Source organism: Carlito syrichta, unplaced genomic scaffold, assembly GCF_000164805.1.
Source record: "Carlito syrichta isolate Samal-C Ts95f unplaced genomic scaffold, Tarsius_syrichta-2.0.1 Scaffold315400, whole genome shotgun sequence".
Taxonomy (NCBI): domain Eukaryota; kingdom Metazoa; phylum Chordata; class Mammalia; order Primates; family Tarsiidae; genus Carlito; species Carlito syrichta.
Genome location: NW_007259496.1, coordinates 734,774 through 757,334, shown reverse-complemented (window position 1 = coordinate 757,334; position 22,561 = coordinate 734,774). Strand labels below are relative to the sequence as shown.

Below are 22,561 nucleotides of genomic sequence, written 5' to 3'. Positions count from 1 at the left end.
GACCGAGTGAAACTCCAACTCAAAAAAAAAAAAAAAGAAAAGAGTGAAACTACAATACATTAGAAATAAGAGAGGCTTAACTAGAAACACAGGTTTTGGCCTGGCTCCGTGGCTCAGCCTTTGGGAGGCTGAGGCGAGTGGATTGCCTGAGCCTGCGGGTTCGAGACCCACCCAGGCAACTTGGCAAGACCTCGTCTCTACAATAAATCAAAAATTAGCCAGGCATGGTAGCGTGTGCCTGTAGTTCCAGCTACTTGGAAGGCTGAGGTGGAAGGATCACCAGAATCCAGCAGGTCGAGGCTGCGGTGGCCAGGAGCATGCCACTGCACTCCAGTCTGGGCGACAGAGTAAGACTCCAACTCAAAAACAAAAAAAAAAAGAAAGAAAGAAACACATGTTTTAAAAAATAATATTGAAAGAAAGAAAACTGAATATATCAAAGTATATCAGTACATTCTAAATCTTTTTCAATCATTTCTTTTTTATTTTTATTTTATTTTATTTAATCTTTTATTTTAAATATGTTGGGTACAATTCAGGGTTAGGTATACAAATGTTCATTATGCAAGTACCCTTGTTGGTGAGGTGTGCCCCCCTTTCCCCGGCTGTTTCCCACTACTGCCAGTCCTGCCCCCGCCCTTCCCTGGCAGTTTCCCACTACTGCCAATCCCTTTCTTATAGTATTACAATAGTCATTCAAGGTCCACTTATGAATGAGGACATGTAATACCAATCATTTCTTAAATAAATTTTACCAGCTTGTATTTTCCTGGTTAATTATTCTTTTCATCAATCACCATAGAAGAAATTAAAAATAATTAATTTGGGTCATACACTATAAACAGGTAAACCATTGGATGACAATTATATCCCTATAAAGCTGCTTTCTTTAAAAAAAAAAAAAAGTAATTCAAAGGTCTTAACTCTTCCTCTTCTGTTACAAAAGAGACATGCTATTCAGTCTAGTTAATTCTGTAAAACTTTTCAGGAACAGTTAATTGCTTGATTATTTAAATTATTTTAGAGCATAGGAAAAGATGGAACACTCTCAGCTCATTCTGTGAGGCTAACCTACTCAAAACCAGAGGAGGTAGCACACAAAGAAAACAAATGATCAATTGTACACTAAAAATATGGGCAAAACTACTAAATAAACACTAGTAAACTGAGCCATGTGAGACTTGAAAGCCTAAAATATTGTGGCCAAGCAAGGCTAATCTTAGGAATGCAAATATGCTTCAGTATATTAAGAAATCTACTAAATAATCTAGTCCCAGCTACTTGGGAGGCTGAGGCAGAAGATTGCTTGAGCTCAGGTGTTCGAGGAACCTATTAAGGAGTCAATGTCAACAGCATATAAAGGAGAAAAACCTGTGATGATCTCAGTAGAGACTGAAATTAATAAAATTCAACATATATTTCTTGGCCAGGTGTGGTGGCTCATGCTGCAATGGGCGGCCAAGGCAGGAAGATTGCTTGAGCTCAGGAGTTTGAGACTAGCCTGGGCAATATAGCAAGACCTCATCTCTACAAAAAGTAAAAAAATTAGCTGGGCATGGTGGCATGTGCCTGTAATCCCAGCTACTTGGGAGGTTGAGGTAGAAGGATTGCCTGAGCCCAGGAGGCCAAGGCTGTGGTGAGCCGAGATTGTGCTACACACTGTACTCCAACCTGGGCGAGAGTGAGACTCCACCTAAAATAATAATAATAATAACCACATATATTTCTTTTAAGAATTTCTTAATCTAGGGATAGAAGGAAACAGCTTCTTCCTCATCATCATTTTTATTTTTTTATTTTTCCCATCTGGTCACATGAGCTACTGAAGGAAATGTCTCTAAATCGCTGGAAGTGTACCTGATGTCAGCCAGCAGGAGCAGCAGCTGTGTAGTGCCTGGTGCAGGTTGAGTCTCCCTTATCCCAAATGCTTGGGCCCAGAAGTGTTTTGGATTTTGGATTTTTTCAGATTTTGGAATATTTGCATATACATAATGAGATATCTTGGAAATGGGACCCAAGTCTAAACATGAAATCCACTTATGTTTCAAACATATACTTATTGCCCAAAGATAACTTTATACAATATTGTGAATAATTTTGTGTATGAAATAATTCTGTGTACTTTAAACCATCAGAAAGTAAAGGTGTTACTGCCTCAGCCACCTATGTGGACAGTCTATGGATAATCTCTGGTTGCTTGGTATCACCTCCATTCCTGACTCTGAATTATATGCTACAATAAGCAATCGTTTTTTGTTTTTTGTTTTTACATTTATTCATACATGAGTACTTAACAGTAAAAAATATGACATACATTAACACAGTGAAAGAATAATGCACTCAGAATAACTTGTTTCAGATTTTGGAACTTTTTGGATTTTATATTTTCAGATTAGAAATGCTCAACCGATATTATAAGTTTCAGGGTGTTTCTTACTCTCCTGGCCTGTCTAATTCATAGCACTTTATCTCTGTGAACTAACCTTGATCGTTACTATATCTTCAACTTGCGGCTTGGTTTCTGTTTCCTGAAAAAGAGGAAACATCGGCTGTGGTAGATGCTCTAATTAGGTAGTTCCTAGAATTATACACAAAGCCATTCTAAAACTCTAATGGGAACCACGTATAATTTCAAGGTTACTGCTTTGTCTGTCTGTGACTTTCCTTGGGCATTTATTGCAACTCCCTTTGAACTAATTGGGCAAACCGCCTTGATTGTGCGTCTACTTTTTCTTCTTTCCTGATGACCCTTTTCTGTCCCCCTAATTTAGAAAAGCACATGTTGAGGGGTTTTTTGGGTTTTTTGGCCATATACACATTTGCCCACCCACATGTATGAAACCAAATGTAAAAAGTATGCAAAGGAAAAAACTAGTGGACTTCATTTATTTTACTGCCTCATAACCATAAGTTCTGTAAAATTATATTTTAGGTTTGCCCTTGTGCTATTCATGTTCCTAGGCACCTTAGAAATTTTTGTATGAGTTTAATTTTTTTCTTTTCCTTTCTTCTTTTTTTTTTTTTTTTTAGTCAGCATCTCATTCTGTCACCCAGGCTGGAGTACAGTGGCACAATCACGGCTCACCACAGCCTTGCTCAGGCAATCCTTCTGCCTCAGCCTCCTGAGTAGCTAGGACTACAGGTGCACACCACCACACCTAGCTAATTTTTAAATTTTTTGTAGAGACGAGATCTCACTATGTTGCCTGGGCTGGTCTTGAACCCCTGGGCTCAAACAATCCTACCCCCTCAGCCTCCCAAAGTACTGGGATTGCAAGCGTAAGCCGCATCCCCAGGCCTACTTTTTAAAGATATATTCTTAATTTTCAAGTTCCTTTTTTTTTTTTGCTTATCTCCAGCTCAAATATTTTAAACAGTTTTCTAAAAAGAGAAAACACAATATGAATATAATAAACTTATCTTTCTAAATGTGGAATAAAGTATAAAAGATACATATTTCAATGACTAACATATTGATAATGTTTTTTGTTTTGTTTTGTTTTTTTGAGTCGGAGTCTCACTCTGTCACCCAGGCTGGAGTGCAGTGGCATGCTCATGGCCTCTGCAACCTCGACCTACAGCTAATTTTTTGATTTGTTGTAGAGACAAGGTCTCACCATGTTGCCCAGGCTGGTCTCGAAGCCCTGAACTCAGGTAGTTCTCTCACCTTGGCCTCCCAAAGTGCTGGGTTTACAGGCTTGAGCCACTATGCCCGGCTGATGATGTTTTTATTTGTGAGTATGTTAAGTTAAACTTGTGGGAATTGAGGATAAGGAGCCAGGTGTTTTGGTTTGGGGTTTTTTGAGTGAAACTTGGGACAGTGTGTAAAATTCGTTTTTAAATGCCTTTCATTCTTACACACTCAGCTCTAACACAAGTCTTGAATCTAGGAATTAGTAAATTAATATGTGCTTTAAAATAGAATATTCAGTCATTATAAATAAAAGAGATAGGGGTTTTGCTTGGTATCTACTGTGTGCGTGCATGTGCATTTGTGTGTGCGCATGTGTGTGTTTCCTCCTGACTTCATTGCCTGCACTGGCCCAGCAGAGCCTCCCTCAGGCTAGACAGCATCTTCAAAGCCGGTCCCTGAGAAGAAGCTGCTGCTCCTCTGAGCCTTACACCCATTCTTCCGCCCTTCCAGTTCCCTTGGCACCCCCACCCCTGTCAAATTAAACTGACTAACCAGCCCTTTTGCTCGCCTGGGGGAGTCAGTAGTTGACTTAGGACAGCACAAGGGCAGGAGCTGATGAGAGTGAGAAGGTGAGCAGCTGCTCTCTTCTGCACCCAGAGGCTCTGATTGTGCTCTTTGTGTTGGTGTGGCTAGGGTTAGAGTGGTAGATGTGGCCATTTGGCCTGGAGAAGACAATTCTCTGTGGCGCTGAAGGTGCAGCATCGTCTTTAGAGAATCAGGGCAGTGCATCGAAGCCAGCATCTGTCTGTCCTCTTACCTCCCCCCTTACTGAATTGTGTGCCTGTGCAGCTCTGTGAAACACTCTCAGTAAGGGTTCTGGGGCCCTTCCCTATGCCTTATCTTAGTTCTTGCTCTGTTGTCTCCTCTCTGGTCTGGTCCTTCTTGATCTGCCCTGAACACAGAGACTGGAATGGTTGTCTGTTGGAGAGCACAGCTCTAAGCCCAGCACTTCCCTACATGGTACACCCCCGCCAACGATTTCCTGTTGCCTACAGGACCTTCTCTCAGGGACAGGAGCCATCACCGTAATCCTTTGTCCTTCTTTCTGAGTCTCACCAGTGAGGGGCCTCCACACCACCTGCAGTCTCTTGCCATTGTAGTCCCCCCACCTGATACCCTGAGTGCTCTGTTTCCTCACCCTCTGCCTTTGTCCGTCTTGCACACCTGGCTTGGATTGGCACCTCTGAGTGAGGGCTTAGAGAGAGAGGGAAAGGCTAATGGCTGAGAATAAACTCTTAGAGAGTGGACACGTTTGTGAAAAGAAAGGACACTTAGGAAAAGAGACAGGAGGAGAGGTGGCCAGCACAACGAAGGTCACCGCAGATGCCAGGGTGGTCAGAGCAAGACTTCTTGGGCCAACCTGTGCGCTGGAGGATGGGCTGCAGCCCACTGGCCTCTATGCTCGTAGAGCCCACCTCCAGGTCATAACAAGCAAAATGTCTCCAGGTATTACTCAGCATCCCCCTTGAGGCAAAACCATCCTGTGGAGAACTTTGTTACTGATGTGGAGGAAGCCGGCATTTGTAGCTCCTGGGTGCTTTCTTAAAAGCATCTTTCTCGATGCTTAGAGCTACCCTTCGAGGGACCTGCTTTTACCCTGGTATAAAGGTGAAGAATGTGAGGTTGAGAGACCAATGCCATACAGGTGGTGGTTGGCATGGAGATCTGTAAGAAGCCATTAGGATTCATGCCAGGACATCATTGGTGAGGGGGCAGAGTGCTGGGTGGAGCCGTTTCACAGTGCGGAACAAGAGGAGTCCTTGTGAAGTATACTGTGGGTCATAGACCCCCACTTGGAGAGGTTTACTTTGAAAGAAAGGCTGTGGAGTGGAGCTAAATGCCAGCAAGTTCAAGTGGAGATGTGTTTTTCTTCTTTTCCGTGGAGGAAGGAGGAGAGAACAAGTTCATGAGGGGCCAGAGGGAAAGGGAGAACAAACAAGCACGGCAGCGGAGAGATGTGTGACCAAAGGGGCAGTCTAGGTGTTACCCCTTGGATTTCTCTCCCTCTTTTCTCTCTCTAACCCAAAGTGCATGCCTCCATTCCCTCCCAGATCAAATCCAGACTCCTCAACCTGGCATTAGCTGCCTGTGTAACCACCCCACAAACCTCTCTGCACTCTGTTTCTGCTTCTCTGTCTCTCACTCCTGCTGAGCCACCTGCCACCTCCTGGGCCACCAGGATCTAAGGGGCCCTGATCTCTGCCCAGAGTCCCTCTCCCTGTCTTTGAGGTGTGGCTGGACACATCATCACCATCCCTGAGAGGTCATGTTGGGGCTCCATGTGGTGTGGCTGTGGGAATGGGGCACCCCGCTGTTGGCTCCAGTGAGAGCAGGGAGTTGGTCGATGGAATGATGGAACGGGAGGGATTTGAGAGTTGCAAGTAAGAGAACTGTGTGTGAAAGAGGCCTCCCAGAGAGAACAGCCAAGGATGAGCCTGCCTGCAACAGCAGGGAATGGATCTAAAGAATTTCCAGAAACAACAAAGAACAAGGTGCATCCTGTGAGCCTTTCCCAGGGCTGGAGCTGACCCTGACCTGCCTCAGTTGTCCCGTAGACCCGCATCCCGCTCTATGTTGGCCCCTCATTTTTATTCTGGGGTGTAAGTCAGGCCTTGTCTTCACCCTTTGCCCCAAGACCCCAAGGTACTTACTTTGCTTTTATCTGTCACTTTGTTATTTGTAGTTTGTTTTTAACAACATTGAATTGATTCTGCCCAAGCTCAACCTCTGTACTGCACAGTCTTCTAGAATATCAGAATACTGATGGCCTATGTACACATTTCTAGCTATGTTACATATTAGTAGTGCAGTGTTACTTTGGAGGAAGTTATTAGATCCCCTCTGTGCCTCAGCTTCTTCATCTGTAAAGCGGGGGTAATAATTGTACCTCCCTTGCAGCACATCGCAGACATGACGTCAAGTACTCAGAGCAGTGCTGTAGCACATGCTAAGTGCTCACTAAATGTTAGCTCTTACAGGTTGTGTGTTGCATAGTTTAAATGCATGATATAGAAATGTTTTGGATTCCAGACGTTTGGGGATTTTAGAATATTGACATTATATTTACCAGTTGATCTTCCTAATCCGAAAATCCAAAATCTGAAATGCTCCAATGAACATTTCTTTTGAGTATCATGTCAGCATTCAGAAGAGCGTTTCGGATTTTACAGCATTTTGGATTTTGGATTTTCAGATTTGGGATGCTCAGCCCATATATGTCATTATTATTATGTTTAGAAAATATCCTCATGTCTCCTATTACTATTTTAAATAATTATTTCTGAAAATAAACTTTAAATGAACTAGCATATTATTGTAGAAGATACTGCGTCAGTCTGAGTTCTCCCTTTTCTGTCTGCCCAGTATTGGAGCCCACCAGCTAGCTTCTGTTTTCCCTCTGAATTCACACTTCATCTTCCAAGGAGACTGGCATGTGGACATGTTGGAAGGGCTCCCACTCCCTGGTGTCCTGTGAGCTTGGCCAGCGGGGAGCCCCTGCAGGAGGCCAGACAGCTATTCCCTCGGGAGGCTGCCTCTGCCTGGCAGGATTCCTCGACTGAAGGTCACTGCTCCATTCAAGGTGACTGGCTCTCCCTGATTCTCTGTCCTTCTAGGTTTTCAAACTCTTCCTCCCCCACACCATCCTCCAGGTCCAGGACTGGTAACACCTCCCAGGTATTGTACTATTTCTTGGGGTCTTCCCCCACATCCATGCCTTCAGAAATTGTCCCATAGTCAGTCAACTGAGTATTATCTTTGGAAACAGGCATAGGCAGGCAGAAGGCAGGTAAGCTAGGCAGAACTCTGCACTTGGTGACAGCCACCAGGCAGTGCACAGAACTGGGGTGATGGGTGGGGATGGAACCAGCAGCTCCTGCACCTGATGTGGAGAAAGAATAGGTGGAAGCAGGAGGGTCCTCAGGTTGCTGCTCAGTGACTGATGATGGCAGTGTCCCACCTAGGCAGGGCTCTGGTGCGTGGGGTTTCCAGCTGCCCCGTACACTTGTGTTGGGTCAGTAAGGTGAGGGCTATAATCTAGGTCTCTGCAGCATGATTTTACAGGTGACAGGCCTGATATCTAAAAGCTCTTTAACAAAGCATGAACCTTTCATTTCATCATTACAGATAAGGACTAAAATATGAACATCCTGCAAGAAGGAATTCTGGTGGTCTGTATTCACCCTGTAGAGCACACGACAGTATCCAGACCTGAGGGCAGGATCAACAGAGGGCAGGGCATCCTGGGGGAAAAGTGCTGAGAGCATGATTAGATTCTTTTCTTTCTCTTTGCACTTAACTCCAATGTCAAAAGTCCCATGTTTGATAAAGTTGCTTCTGTAAGCCGAGCTCGTTGGCTCAGCCTATAATCCCGCACCTTTGGGAGGCTGAGGTGTGTGGATTGCCTGAGCCCGCAGGTTTGAGACCCGCCTGGGCAGCAAGACTTCATCTCTACAATAAATCAAAAAATCAGCTGGGCGTGGTAGCGCATGCCTGTAATTCCGGCTACTTGGAAGGCCGAGGCAGAAGGATCGCCGGAGCCCAGCAGGCAAGGCTGCGGTGGCCGGGAGCGGCCACTGCACTCCAGTCTGGGTGACCGAGTGAGACTCCAACTCAACAACAACAAAAAAAGTTGCTTCCGAAATACTGATGATGCTGCCCTCCAGCAAAAGTGAGCACAAAAAGTGATGAAGTGAGGAAAACATTGATGCTTCCAGAGACTGCTGTTTTCACTATCTTAATATCATCTGAGAAAAACGTATGTGAAAGCTAGCGCAGCAGAAGTGCGACACTATCTTTTCTAGAAAGCAGATGTGTTACTAGCCTTCCCTGCTGTTACCGCCACTAGCCTTCCCTGCTGTTACCGTCCCCTGTGGGGTGGGCTCTCCGCTCTGCTAGGTCGGTGCCTCACTGATCAGTTAAATCATGCCTTTCTGAGACTGTGCTTACAAAGCAGGCTTTTATCTTTCATCTGACTTCTTTCTCTTTACCAGTTAATTGGTATTTCAGTTACCTCGTTGCTTACTCATTTATTTAGCTGGAGCCGTCAAGTCCCTAGAAGACTTGATGCTTAATCCAGTTGCTTAAATGTTGAAACTAAGGAGCAGATCCAGGAACAGGGTGACCTCTCCAAAGCCCCGCATTGCCTTTGACCTAAAACCCTTTCTTTTATTTTCTTTCCTTTTATTTATTTATTTATTTATTTTGAGTCAGTATCTCGCTCTGTTACCCAGGCTGGAGTGCAGTGGCATAATCATGGCTCACCACAGCCTCAACCTCCTGGACTCAAGTGATCCTCCTGCATCAGCCTCCCGAGTAACTGAGACTACAGGAGTGCTACAACAATCCTCCTTATAAAATAAATTAGAGTAACAGGACTGGACCACAAGAAATAAGGAGAACTTAATGATGGGAGGGGAGTTCTGCTTCTCAGGATCTCTTAGCACTCACTGAGTTAGTGTTTCCAGTATTCAGTGGTGAGAAAACCTGGGATGGATGGTAACCATTCAGTTAGTAATGGATTGATTACAGTATTTGTTATCTTTATAAATAGGATACCTTGAAATCCATTTTCCAGTCGTTGTTTCATCTTCCATCCTGCTCTTAATTTGATTAAGGTGTATAAAAGTAAGGCTGTTTCATCCTAGTATCTATCTTTTAAATTAAACTGTAATATTTTTGCTTGACTAACAAAGTATCAATGACAGTCTGTCCTCTTCATTTTTATAGAGTAAAGGTCAAGAAGACCAAAGGATTGCACCATCTTACAATTCTTTTCTTTTTACAAATTCTTTCTAAATTAAAATCCTATGTAACTAGATTGCAGAAAAAGTAATTTATGACTGTAGTGAGTATCTCTGAAACGTGATTTGTCAAGTTGTTATATTTGCAGATTTTTAAAAAGTGCATATATGGTAATGTGAACATTTTATGGTCTCCTGCAATCTTATTCAATTCAACTACATTTTTTTTGCTCCAATAGAATTAGAAAATAGCTTCAATGTAAAATATACTTGCAAACATTTTAAAGCTTTATTTAAGTCAATACTGTTTCATTTTAACACATTCATGACCAGCATATTTTTCACTTTCCTAATACTGAGAATGGGTGAAATAAAAAAAATCTGAAGCTGGTTGCTGCAAACCTCATTAAGCACAAGTGAAATGGTCTTTTCCAAATTGTCACCTTTTTCACAATACAGCTAAAAGTTGCAGATATATCCAGTATTTGCCTCAGACACCACTCTGACTAGCATTCCATACTTTGTATTTTTATTCAGATTTATAAACCTGAAAGACAGTCTTCCACAATGAGGTAAATTCATGTCAGCAGCAACCAGGAAACAGAATTTAGAATGACATAAATTCACATCAGTGGTCACAAATGTGTTAAAAAAAAACAAAAAAAAAACTACAAGCCAAACACAGTGGCATATACCTATACTCCCAGCTACGCAAGAGACTAAGGCAGTAGGATTACTTGAGGCCAGTCTGAGCAACAGTGAAGACCCCACCTCTTAATTAAAAAAAGACTTTAAAAAATTTCATGGGGCACTTCCATATTCCATAGAATTATTTTTTCTGACCCCAAAAAAAAAAAATCCTCTCCAGTCATTTAATCTTATAAAGGTATATAAATAAAGTTTGTTGTTTTTTTTTACTGGTTATTAAATTTAGATTCACCAGTATTCTTTTAAACATGCATGATTTGTTATCATTTTTTTCTCTGAGGACAGAAATGTAATAGGTTAATCTTAGATCCATATTTGCTTCTCTTGCATTCGACCTATGCATCTTTGAGTAACATACAGTTTGGCAGGCGTTAACTCTTGCCTTACATCTACAGGGAACCTTCCAGGTACCTGGAATTGCAAAGAAGAGCAGGGCATGTCCACTGCCCCCAAAAGCTCACAGTCTACAGGAAAAGGCAACCTATAACCTTAGTATAAAGCATGTATGACTCCAAAAGTGGATTACCCACAAAACACTCATGGGCGTGTTGAAACTGAGCAAATAATTGACTTGAGGGGCTTTAAGGGAAGGTGTTAGGGGAGGAAGTGGTGTTTGAACTGAACTTTGTAGGTATATTAGTTTCCTGAGGCTGCGAAAACAAATTACCATAAATTTGGTGGCTTAGACAACAGAAATGTGTTCTCTCAAAGTTCTGGAGGTTAGTAGTCTGGAATAAGTTCTCAGCAGGGTCAGTTCTCTCTGGAGGCTCTGAGAGAAAATCTATCCAGGCCTCTCTCTTAGCTCCTGGTGGTTGCTGGCACTCCTTGGTGTCTGTTCACAAGTAGCTGCTTCCCCCCAGTCTCTGCCTCTGTCGTCACATGGCCTTTCTCTCTGTTTCTCTCAGTATCGTCTCTCTTTCTTTCTTTGAGCCGGAGTCTTACTCTGTTGCCTAGGCTGGAGTGTGGTGCACACTCACAGCCACCACGGCCGCAACCTGCTGGGCTCACATGATCATTCCACCTCAGCCTTCTAAGTAGCTGGAACTACAGGCGCATGCCACCATGCCTGGCTAATTTTTTTATTTATTGTAGAGATGAGGTCTTGCCAAGTTGCCCAGACGGGTCTCAAACCCCAGACTCAGGCAATCCTCTTGCCTCTGCCTCCCAAAGTGCTGGGATTATAGGCATGAGCCACCGTGCCCAGCCATCTTTCTTTAATAAGGACACATACTATTGAATTTAGGACCCACCTCAATCCAGGATAACCTCATCTCAAGATCCTCACCTTAATTACATCTGCAAAGACCCTTATTGCAAATAAGGTCTCATTCTGATGTTTCTGGTGGACATAGCTTTTGCAGGAGGCCACTCTTCCGCTCACTGCAGAAAGGCAAGCAGGATGTCAGTAGACCATCGTAGGCAAGGGAAAGTTTTGGAAGAAAATATAATGTGTGCAAAGTCACAGAACAGAAATGTAAGTGGCGCATCCAGGAAGTTCAAAAGCTTCCTTTGAAAAGGAAAAAGTGTATGAGATTCCCAGAGGATGTAATAGGAGATGAGACTGGAAAGGTAGGTTAGAGTTAGATTTCTAGAAACCTTGAATGAGGTGGAGAATATTTTGTATGCAGGGAGGAGCCAAGGGTGGTATGTAATCAGGTCTGTTTTTTAGCAAGGGAAATATTTACTTCCACATATCCCTATTTGGTATTTATAATTAACTTGCATTTGAACTCATATGTTGCATTTTTAAAATTTTGTTGTTAATGTTTATAAATTAAGCACTTTACTATATACTTGCTACTTCCCAGTATTACTCTTTAGCAACTGCCCTGAATGAAGATACTGGGTTAGCATACTATAGAAAGAGCACTAAAATTTAACAGCAGTCCACAAACAGGCACCTTCCTTTCGTAGACCAGTAACTCAGGTGCCAGTGTGATACTCTGTATTATGCTTCTACCCAGTAACGTTTAAAATAATGAAAGCAAGAATGGGACATTGTGATATCTTAACCCCAGTTACCTTTTGAATATTGTGAGTTTGAACTTCTTGCCTTCTCAGGAATTTTAATAATGTGTTTCAAAAAACCTGTTGTTGAATGGTTTGGGTGGATTTTGTTTTGTTTTGTTTTAACTCCAAATTAATCTTGTTTTCTCTCTATTTTAATGCATTTCTTTCTGCAAGTCCAAGTGCATAAATTTTCTGGTTATAGGTACACCATTTGTATTATTTACATTATGGTGTAAATTATGTATTATTTATGAAAATTTATGTTAAGTGTGGAGAAACCAACACAGAAAAGGAAGGACATTGTATAATATATTTTATTTTTCTAACTTAAAATACTCATATTTCTGTTGTTATTGTTGTTATTTTATTACTTCAGCAATCTGACCTTATTCCAAATCAACAGAAATTTTATTATATTTGTTTTAAATAGTTAACATTTTGCTTTGGTCAAGCATTTCACCTTTTAAAGAATATTGTAGATTCTCCTCCAAACCCAGACCCCCCAGTTTAATCATGAGAAAAACTTCATACATACACCAATCAAGGGGAAACCTCCACAGCACCTGACTAGTCCACTTCATAGCTGTCAAGGCTGTTAGAACAAGGGAGGTCTGAGAAAATGTCACATCCAAGAAAACAGGTCTCCCACGGCCCAGGAGGCCATATGTGTACACAGGAAAGAACCAGAAAGCCCGGCTCTCCATACCTCCCTGGCTGGCTGAGGGAAAATGTCACATCCAAGCCTAAGGAGGCGTGACTTACTATCATGGGGAATCCTGGGACACAAAAAGGATGTTAAGGAAAAACTAAAGAAATCTGAATGATGTGAGGACTTCTGTTAATAATTTGTTGTTATTATTTTGAGTTGGGGGTCTCACTCTGTGGCTCAGACTGGAGTGTAGTGGCACAATCACGGCTCGCCCCAGCCTCAACCTCCTGGGCTCAGGCGATCCTTCCACCTCAGCCTCTCGAGTGGCTGCAACTATAGGCATGTGCCACCATACCTGGCTAATTTTTTTATTTTTTGTAGAGACAGCATCTTGCTATAGTGCCCAGGCTGATCTAAAACTCCTAGGCCCAAGCAGTCCTCCCATCTCAGCCTCCCAAAGTGCTGAAATTATAGGTGTGAGCCATCACGCTCAGCCAGTTCATTATTATTTTATTGGGTCATTAGCTGTAACCAATGTACCATACTAATGTAAGATGTTGATGATGGAAAACAGGTCTCCCACGGCCCAGGAGGCCATATGTGTACACAGGAAAGAACCAGAAAGCCCGGCTCTCCATACCTCCCTGGCTGGCTGAGGGAGCACGTGTACAGGGAGGTCCAAGAATCTGGCTCCCACAACTCTGCAGCTGACTTGGAGGCTGCCTGTGTGTGAAGGAAGTTCTGGGAAGACCTGGTGAAAAGTCAAAGCCAAGATAGACTTGGAACTATCTGAACTAGGGGAGGGCTCCACAACCCACGCACGTGTCCATCGAATTTTAAAATTTTATTCTACATATTTGTATAGTGATTTTGACATCTATATTATGTTTGCTCCTTTTATGAAAAGTCTTAACTAATGAACAAAATATCTTTTAAATTTTCCTTTCTGAAAATGGATTGTTACCTTTTTTTTTTTTTTTTTTGAGTCAGAGTCTTACTCTGTCACCCAGCCTGGAGTGCAGTGGCACACTCACAGCCACCGCAGCCTCAACCTGCTGAACTTAGGTGATCCTTCCACCTCAGTCTTCCAAGTAGCTGGAACTACAGGCGCACACCACCATGCCTGGCTAATTTTTTTTTACTTATTGTAGAGATGAGATCTCGCCATGTTGCCCAGACTGGTCTCGAATCCCTGGGCTCAGGCAGTCCTCTCTCCTCCACCTCCCAAAGTGCTGGGATTATAGGCATGAGCCACTATGGCTGGATTGTTACATTTTATAATAGTTAGTTTCCCTCTTTATTTTTTTCATTTGAATTTTAGCAGTATAGATTTAGCAGTTAATTTGTAACATAGGCTTGACTGCACTGGTCTTTGGCTTTTGTATCTGCACAAATCCCACACTCAATAGGCTACAAGGAAACTGGGCATTTGACAGTGTGAAGAACATCGTCCTTAGCAGTGATAGCAAATATGGATCAGAACTTTATGCTGTTATTGTAAGAACTTTCTGTATTCCAGTTCTTTCTGTGCAGAACCCCTATATTCTGGTAGATAAACGTTTCAAGAAAAATAGAAGCACACTAATTTTAATGTCTTACATCCATCCGTTCATTCCCTGGCTGCAGATTCCATTCATTCACGAACACCATGCTTGTCCTTGGTAGCACTGGTAGTAGTGTGATGACAGTGAATGTCTCTTCTCTCCTCTGGTTGGTAGTGTCTATGAGGACAGAAGCCATGGTTGTTGTCTTCCTTGCAGCATACCCACCTCTAGTGCAGTAGAAGTGGCCAGTGCCGCACCTGCATCTTCCTAGACTCACCCAATTCTTCTAGCTCTTGACACTGGCCCTCCTTCTCAGGTGGCCACAACTCCCTCCTACACTGTATGACATAGTCTTCAAACCACTCGGCCTGATTGGAAATCCAGAACATAGCCGCAGGGAAAGTGAGGTAAAGTGTCATCCGAAACACCTCCAGCTTCACCCCCATCTCTTTTTTTTTTTTTTTGAGTTGGAGTCTCACTCTGTCACGTATGCTGGAATGCAGTGACATGCCCACAGCCATAGCAGTCTCAACCTGCTGGGCTCAGACGATCCTTCCGCCTCAGCCTTCCAAGTAGCTGGAAATATAGACACATACTACCACGCCCAGCTTATTTTTTGATTTATTGTAAAGACAAGGTCTCACCAAGTTGCCCAGGCTGGTCTCGAACCCCTGAGCTTAGGCAGTCCACTTGCCTCGGCCTCCCAAAGTGCTGGGATTACAGGCTTGAGCCACTGCGCCCAGCCTACCATTTTTTAATATACCTGTTGGCCATTTGTATGTCTTCTTTAGAGAAATGTTTTTTCAGTTCTTTTACCTATTTTTTTTTTAATTGGGTTATTTGGTTTTTTGCTACTGAGTTGTTTGAGTGCCTTATATATTTTGGATATTAACCTTTTATCAGATGTATACTTTGCACATATATTCTCCCCCATTATGTGGTTCATCTCTTCACTCTGATTATTTCCTTTGTTGTGCAGAAGCTTTTTAGTTTATCTGTTTTTGCTTTTGTTGCACTGTTTTCTTCAGGTTTTATCCATAAAAATCTTTGCCCAGACCAAAGTCAAGAAGTGCTTCTTCTATGTTTTCTTCTAGTACTTTCATAGTGTGGGTCTTATATTTAAGTCTTTTTTTCCTTTTCAGCTTATTTTTGTATCTGGTGAAAGACAGGGATCTAGCTTATGGATATTCAGTTTTCCCAGCACCATTTATTGAAGAGATTGTCCTTTGCCCAGGGTGTGTTCTTAGCACCTTTCTCAAAAATCAGTTGGCTGTAAATGCATGGATTTATTTCTGGGCTTTCTATTCTATTCTATTCTATTCTATTCTATTCTATTCTATTCTATTCTATTGGTCTGTGGGTCTGTTTTATGCTACTACCATGCTGTTTTGGTTACTATAGCTTTGTATTGTATTTTGAAGTCAGATAGTGTGATTCCTCCAGTTTTGTTCTTTTTGTTCAAGATACTTATTCTCAGGGTCTTTTGTTGTTTCATACAAATTTAAGGATTGTTTTTTCTGTGTCTATAAAGAATGTCATTAGTATTTTGGTAGGAATTGCATTAAATCTATAGTCACTTTGGATAGTATGGACATTTTAACAATATTAATTATTCCAGTTCTTGAACACAGGATATCTTTCCATTTATTTGTGTCTTCTTCAACTTCATTAATCAATGTTTTATAGTTTTCATCATAGAGATCTTTCACCTCCTTGGTTAAATTCCTAAGTACTGCATATTTTTTGGGAGGTATTGTAAATGTGATTGGTTTTTTAAAATTTCTATTTCAGATGGTTTTCTATTAGCCTATAGAAGTGCTACTAATTTTTGTATGTTGAGTTTGTATCCTGCAGCTTTACTTAATTCGTTTATTAACTCTAATAGTTTTCTGGTGGAGTTTTTAGGGTTTTCTATACATAAGATCACGTCGTCTGCAAACAGGACAGTCTAACTTCTTTGTTTCCACTTTGGATGCCTTTTATGTCTTTCTCTTGTCTAACTGCTCTGGCTGGGACTTCCAGTACTATGTTGAACAGAAGCGGCAGGAATGGGCATCTTGTCTTGTTCCAGAGCTTAAAGGGAAAGCTTTCAGCTTTTCCTTGTTTAGTAGCTTTATTTTTGTTTTGTTAACCCAGCAGTCTGTGGCCTTGCTGAACTCATTCTTTTTAGGAACTTTTTCTAGATTCTTTTGTATTTTCTGTGTAGAAAAATCATACAGCGTGCAAATAAAGACAGTTTTGTTTTGGTGGGTTTTTTTCCCCATTTCAACATGTATCCCTTTTTTTTTTCCCCTTGCCTCACTGCACCAGCTAGGACCTCCAGTACAGTGTTGATAGAATTACTATCGAGTGAGGCACATTTGCCTTGTCCTTGATCTTACGGGGAAGACATTTCATATTTTACCATCAAGTATTTTAGCAGTAGGTTTACCTATATACCTTCATCCGGTTAAGAGAGTTCTTTATTATTACTGATATTTTGCCTTTTTTGTTTTTTAGCAGAAGATTCAGAAAGTGGCGTTTACATGCGATTCATGAGGTCACACAAGTGTTATGACATCGTTCCCACCAGTTCAAAGCTTGTTGTCTTTGATACTACATTACAAGTAAGTGTACCCAATTTTCATAAATTTTTGGTGTATTATTTGGGTGACTGCTTTATTTGGTAAATTAAATCCAGAAATGCCAACAGATATTTACTGAGTCCTTTCCATGCATCAGACACTGTGCTGAAGTTTTGTCTGAATTCTCAGTCTTCATGACAATCTTGGAAGGGAATGTGGTGTGTCTGTTCTCTTGCTACAGATAAGGAAATTCAAATGCTAGCGTTTAAGAACTTAAGTCCCAGCTTAATCCATAGATTCTAGAGTTTAAGTCCTTAATCTGCAGAGCTAGGATGTGATGGGATCTGAAAATTTGAACACAGGCTTGTCTTGATGTGTGTTAGAGCCTGAGCTGTTAGTCACTAAATGGTACTGCCTCCCTCAGTACTTCCTGACTGTCTTTCTTGGCTATCTAGTAGACTATATGATAAATACATTTGAAATAATATTGGTTAAAAAGAAGAAAATTGCTAAGGTGGGTAATCTCTTGAGAGAGAACTTTACTGATCTCTTTTGTGTAAACTTTAAAGCTGATTATTTTAGTATTAAAATGCTGGTGTTGTGCTTATTGCGGTTCAGTTTATATCCATATGACTTATAATCACATATGAAAAATACTAAATAATACACACTATAATGATCAAGCTACATTCAGTGTAATAAAACTCATGTACAAATAGACGCATGTCTATATACATTCCGTGTATTATTTCTGTATCATTACCAAGTAGAATTGTCTTTAGTTGAGTTCCCCAGAAGTAGATGCTGAGCTGAGAACTCATGACCAAGTGGTTTGGGAAGGATGTGCTCCAGGGGAAGCCATGAAACCATCCAAGAAAGGACAAGGCAGGGGAAGATAGCAAGGGCCTGGAGGGTGGCTTGGCCTGAGCCCTCGGGGACTCTGGGCTGTAAGGTGCCCATGCTCTTGCATTAGTTGATTCACCAGGGTCTTCCTGGTCCTTCTGGCTCCTCACACTGCCCCAGAATTCCCCCAGCTGTGGCCTGCTTCCCCCGCCCCCCCCCCCCCACACACACACACTCACACACCTACAGCTCTTCCTCCAAGGACTGCCCAGGCCTGCATTCTGTGTCCACCACACAGGGCTCCCAGGAAGACAAACATGGTTCTGTGTTTATGTAATGTCATTTTCAATTGTTTCTTGTCAACATATGGAAACACAGTTGGGTTTCGTAAATTGGCTTTATATCCTACAACTTTTCTTTTTTTTTTTTTTTTTTTTGAGTTGGAGTCTCACTCTGTCGCCCAGACTGGAGTGCAGTGGCCGCTCCCGGCTACCACAGCCTCGACCTGCTGGGCTCTGGTGATCCTTCCACCTCAGCCTTCCAAGTAGCCGGAATTACAGGCACGCGCTACCACGCCCAGCTGATTTTTTTATTTATTGTAGAGATGAGGTCTTGCTGCCCAGGCGGGTCTCGAACCCGCGGGCTCAGGCAATCCATTCACCTCAGCCTCCCAAAGGCCCAGGATTACAGGCTGACCCACTGAGCCCAGCTTTCTTTTTTTTTTTTTTTTTTTTTGAGTTGGAGTCTCACTCTGTCGCCCAGACTGGAGTGCAGTGACTGCTCCTGGCCACCGCAGCCTTGACCTGCTGGGCTCCGGCGATCCTTCTGCCTCAGCCTTCCAAGTAACTGGAATTACAGGCACGCGCTACCACGCCCGGCTGATTTTTTGATTTATTGTAGAGATGAGTTCTCGCCAAGTTGCCGAGGCGGGTCTCGAACCCGCGGGCTCAGGCAATCCACTCACCTCAGCCTCCTAAAGGCATGGGATTACAGGCTGAGCCACCGAGCCTGGCCCTACAACTTTTCTAAATTCACTTTGGATCATGGAACCTTCAGGGTCCCACATAAAGCCCTAAGATTCTCTGAGTCCTTGATACAAAAAAGGAAGCATCCAAATATATCATAGTAGGGAAAATGGTAGGCAGTCATTTTAGGATGTGTGATCTTTACAACCCTCAATACAGATTCCAATAGTAAAATAACTAGAATTTCTGAATTCCCAAAATAAAAGAACTACTAGCTCAGCCCATTTTACCCTCACCCCCATCTCCCAGAGGACTTACTTAAAGTTCCAGATCTGACTGCTGGCATTTCTCCAGCAGAAAAATAAGTGATAGCTGATTTGACTTTTACCCGACTTTTCATGTATTACTCATTTTGGCTAAATTCTAAATTCAAAAAAGTCTAATGAGTAATATAGGAAAAACGTGAGACTTTATGGATGTTTGAGGTCACTGATCTAGTAAATATCACTTCCCTAATTAATAGAAGCTGTGCATGCATCATTTCCCAGAAGACACTTATCCTGTGAGGCTCTTAGCTTGGAAGGAACTAAAGTGTATTACTGTGGAAATAAGGGAGAAGGTTGTTAGGCAATAGTTAGAGCAAAGTAAAAGATGTATTTGAAAGGGGACAATTTTATAGACATGGACTGCAGTAATAGTCATTGACATGCCCTCGAGAGCTAAGAAAATAGCAGAGTCCCAAAAACAACCTGAATGCCTGTCACTCAGAGATTGGTTAAAGAAATCCTGGTATAGGCATATAATAGAACACCATTAACAAGAATGAAAAAGGTGTCAAGAACTTGTTTACTTAAAAAAAAAAAAGAGAGAGCTGCAGAAGTTATTATTCTGAGAGTCCAAAGTAATCAGAGCCGTAACTGGTCTGGGGCCAAAATCAACCATTTGCAAGGAAGCTAAAGAAGGATGGACAGGCAGGAACAGGAGAATAGAGCTGACATGCGGAGGAGAGTAGAATGCAAGGTGGTGCCACCACCGGAGTGGGAGAGGAAGAGCCGCTCATCTGTCTCATCCTCAGCTTTTCCATTTCCAACTGTGGTTTTCTGAGAGGCCAACTTGACTTCCTATAGTTCGGTTCCATGCGATTTGAGATTTCCAGAAGCTTCATACTGGGATTTCCCCAAGGATGATGTGGATCTGTCCTTCTGACCATTTGTGTCCCTAAAGTGGAAATCAGGTGCTCCAGTGGATTCTGCCGCTGGGGTTGTCTGCACCACTTACCTCAAGAGCCATGCTGTCCAGTGCTAGCAGGGGCCCGCCCGACAGGAGAAGCACCTGTGAACCATGCCCAGTTTTTTTCCCCCATCCATCAGTTGTTATAAAAAGCTCCCAGAAAATGAATGTCAATCAAGGGCAGTGAGGTGATGCTGCAGGCACCAGTGTCAGAGCAGCTTGAGTCCTCTGCTCATGCATGGGCCTGGACAAACTCCGTCTCCACCTGCAAAAGAGTGCTGCTGTGCATGCCAGTATCTGGCTTGTGGGGCAGGTAGTTCTGTGTTCACGGTGGGGTGCTCAGGTTGCATGGCCACTTGCATCTCATGGCTAGGTGTTCAGTCTCTGTTAGGGACTGTAGTAAGCCAGGAACTGTTTCCCAAAAGGAAAATGATTATCTCCAGGAGGGCATGGTTGTTTGGGACTTTTTTCCCCTTCCCTAACCCTTGATGTTTTCCCTGTACATGTTTTATAGATAGAGCCTTCATACAACTTCCCTAGGATTGACCTTGCTGGGTCGTAAAGCCATATGGAAGAGCAGTCTGGATTTCCTATGCAGTCTGATCTTGCTCTGGTTCGCTCTGAAAACAGCTTTTAATTTTTATTTTTTTGTTTTTGTAGAGACAGGGTCTTGCTACATTGCCCAGGCTGGCCTCAAACTCCTGGGCTCAAGCAGTCTTCTGCCTCAGCCTCCCAAAGTGCTGGGATTGCAGGCATGAGCCACCATGCCCTGCCTGAAACAACTTTTAGAGTCCCTCAAGACATGTGTCAAAGTAGCCTACACAAACGTGGTACGTGCTGCCTTTACAAGGCCCACCCAGTGTTATGGATGGCAGGTGGTGAGTGGAGCAGCAAGTTGCGTTTCACCCTGAAGGGGTCTTTCCAGTGCTCCACATGTCACAGAGGCACCTAAAGCCCCACCACTTTCTGCCTGTCCAGTCCAGGGATCACATGGCCTCAGTGTATATGACAGCGGCAAAATGTGAAGATGATCTGCTTCTCCAGACCGTCATCAAACACACGTAAAGGGAGCTACATCTAGGGGGTAGACTGGTATAGAGAAAAAGAGTATGTGTCTGGGCAGTGGCTTTAGGTTCCCCAAGGTACGACATTGGGAACAACTGCTGCAGTTATGAGTTCACAGGAATCCACAGCCCTTCTCGAAGATGCAGACATAGGCCAAATGGGCAGTTTCCCTGGGGCTGTGATGGTGAACCTCCTGCCTCTCTCAGGTCCTTCAGTGGGGCACCAACCTCTGCAGTTCCACCACTGCATCTGGTTTTTGTTAGCCTGGTAGCAAGAGGAAGTTCCAGAGGCTTCCATTTGGCCCTTCCACCACAGTGTCCCCTACTCTGTGGGTCAGAGAGCCAGTGGAGGAATTCTGCCATTTGTCAGGTATGTCGTTTCCAATTTTATACCTTCAAGAACTGAAAAGAAGCCGGGCTCGGTGGCTCAGCCTGTAAGCCCGTGCTTTGGGAGGCTGAGGTGAGTGCATTGCCTGAGACCGCGGGTTCGAGACCCGCCTGGGCAACTTGGTGAGACCTCATTTCTACAATAAATCAAAAATTAGCCGGACGTGGTAGTGCGCACCTGTAGTTCCAGCTACTTGGAAGGCTGAGGCGGAAGGATCGTCGGAGCCCCCAGCAGGTCGAGGCTGCAGTGGCCAGGAGTGGCCACTGCACTCAAGTCTGGGCGACAGAGTGAGACTCCAACTCAAAAAAAAAAAAAAAAAAAGAACTGAAAAGAGCCAGCACAGGGCTCACACTGGTAATCCCAGCTACTCGGGAGGCTAATGCAAGAGAATCACTTGAGCCTAGCTTGGCCAACACAGCAAGATCCCGTCTCTAAAAATAAATACTTTCTAAAAAGGAACTCAGGAGGTAACCACAGCATGGGTCTGTGGACCTACTGCTCTTATATTTCAAGCTTGAGCTAAGGCTCTGTGACCTGATGACCATACCCCTACTTTGACCAGCAATCACAGTGGCATTTTGGGTTCCAGGAATCAGTGTCCCATCCATTCAGAACCACTGCCCAGTAGCCTTGAAAAAGCTGCATTTCCTTTTGCAAGTCTCTTTGGGAAAGGCTTGGCTGAAGAGGAACAGTATGTGTGAGGCAGTGCTATAGGCTGCTTCCTCAGGGGCCCTGCGTCTGTGAGCTGGCTCAGGTTTGGAAACTGACTGAGAGGACATGACTGTCCAGTTGGATGACTCAGATCAGGTTTTTGGCACCTAGAGTTTCTCTTGTTACATAGATCAAGTGACACTTTAGAAGGCTGTGCATCTATTTCATTTTTAGGGACACTGTAATCAATTAGCCACCACCAAAGATCCCCATGGGTCAGACCCTTCCCATGACCACTCCACCCGAGTTGCCCTGGACGGTGCATGTACCTGCCTTGTCGTTGACAGAAGAGCAGCATTTGCCCTCTGCTGCTAGGCAGTGTCAGGATGACAGGAAATGGCATTCCCATCAAAATCAGCAAGGCTGATTTGGCGCTATTTCCTGCTGTGTGCCTCGCCTGGGAGCAGAGCCCTCACGGGGCTCTTCAGAGTGAAGGGGCTCTCCCTGCCC

General features: G+C 43.2%; 1 protein-coding gene across 3 annotated transcripts in view; it reads left to right on the top strand.

Moving 5' to 3' along the window:
• Positions 1-22,561, top strand: part of PRKAG2 (protein kinase AMP-activated non-catalytic subunit gamma 2) — a 328,475-nt gene that overhangs the window by 268,516 nt on the left and 37,398 nt on the right. For 2 of the 3 annotated variants that reach the window (XM_021706263.1, XM_008072703.2), the window contains one exon: positions 16,846-16,952. In XM_021706263.1, the coding sequence (XP_021561938.1) occupies positions 16,846-16,952 (107 nt within the window). The remainder of the gene's footprint in view (positions 1-16,845; positions 16,953-22,561) is intronic. The other variant, XM_021706264.1, reaches the window with a different exon arrangement.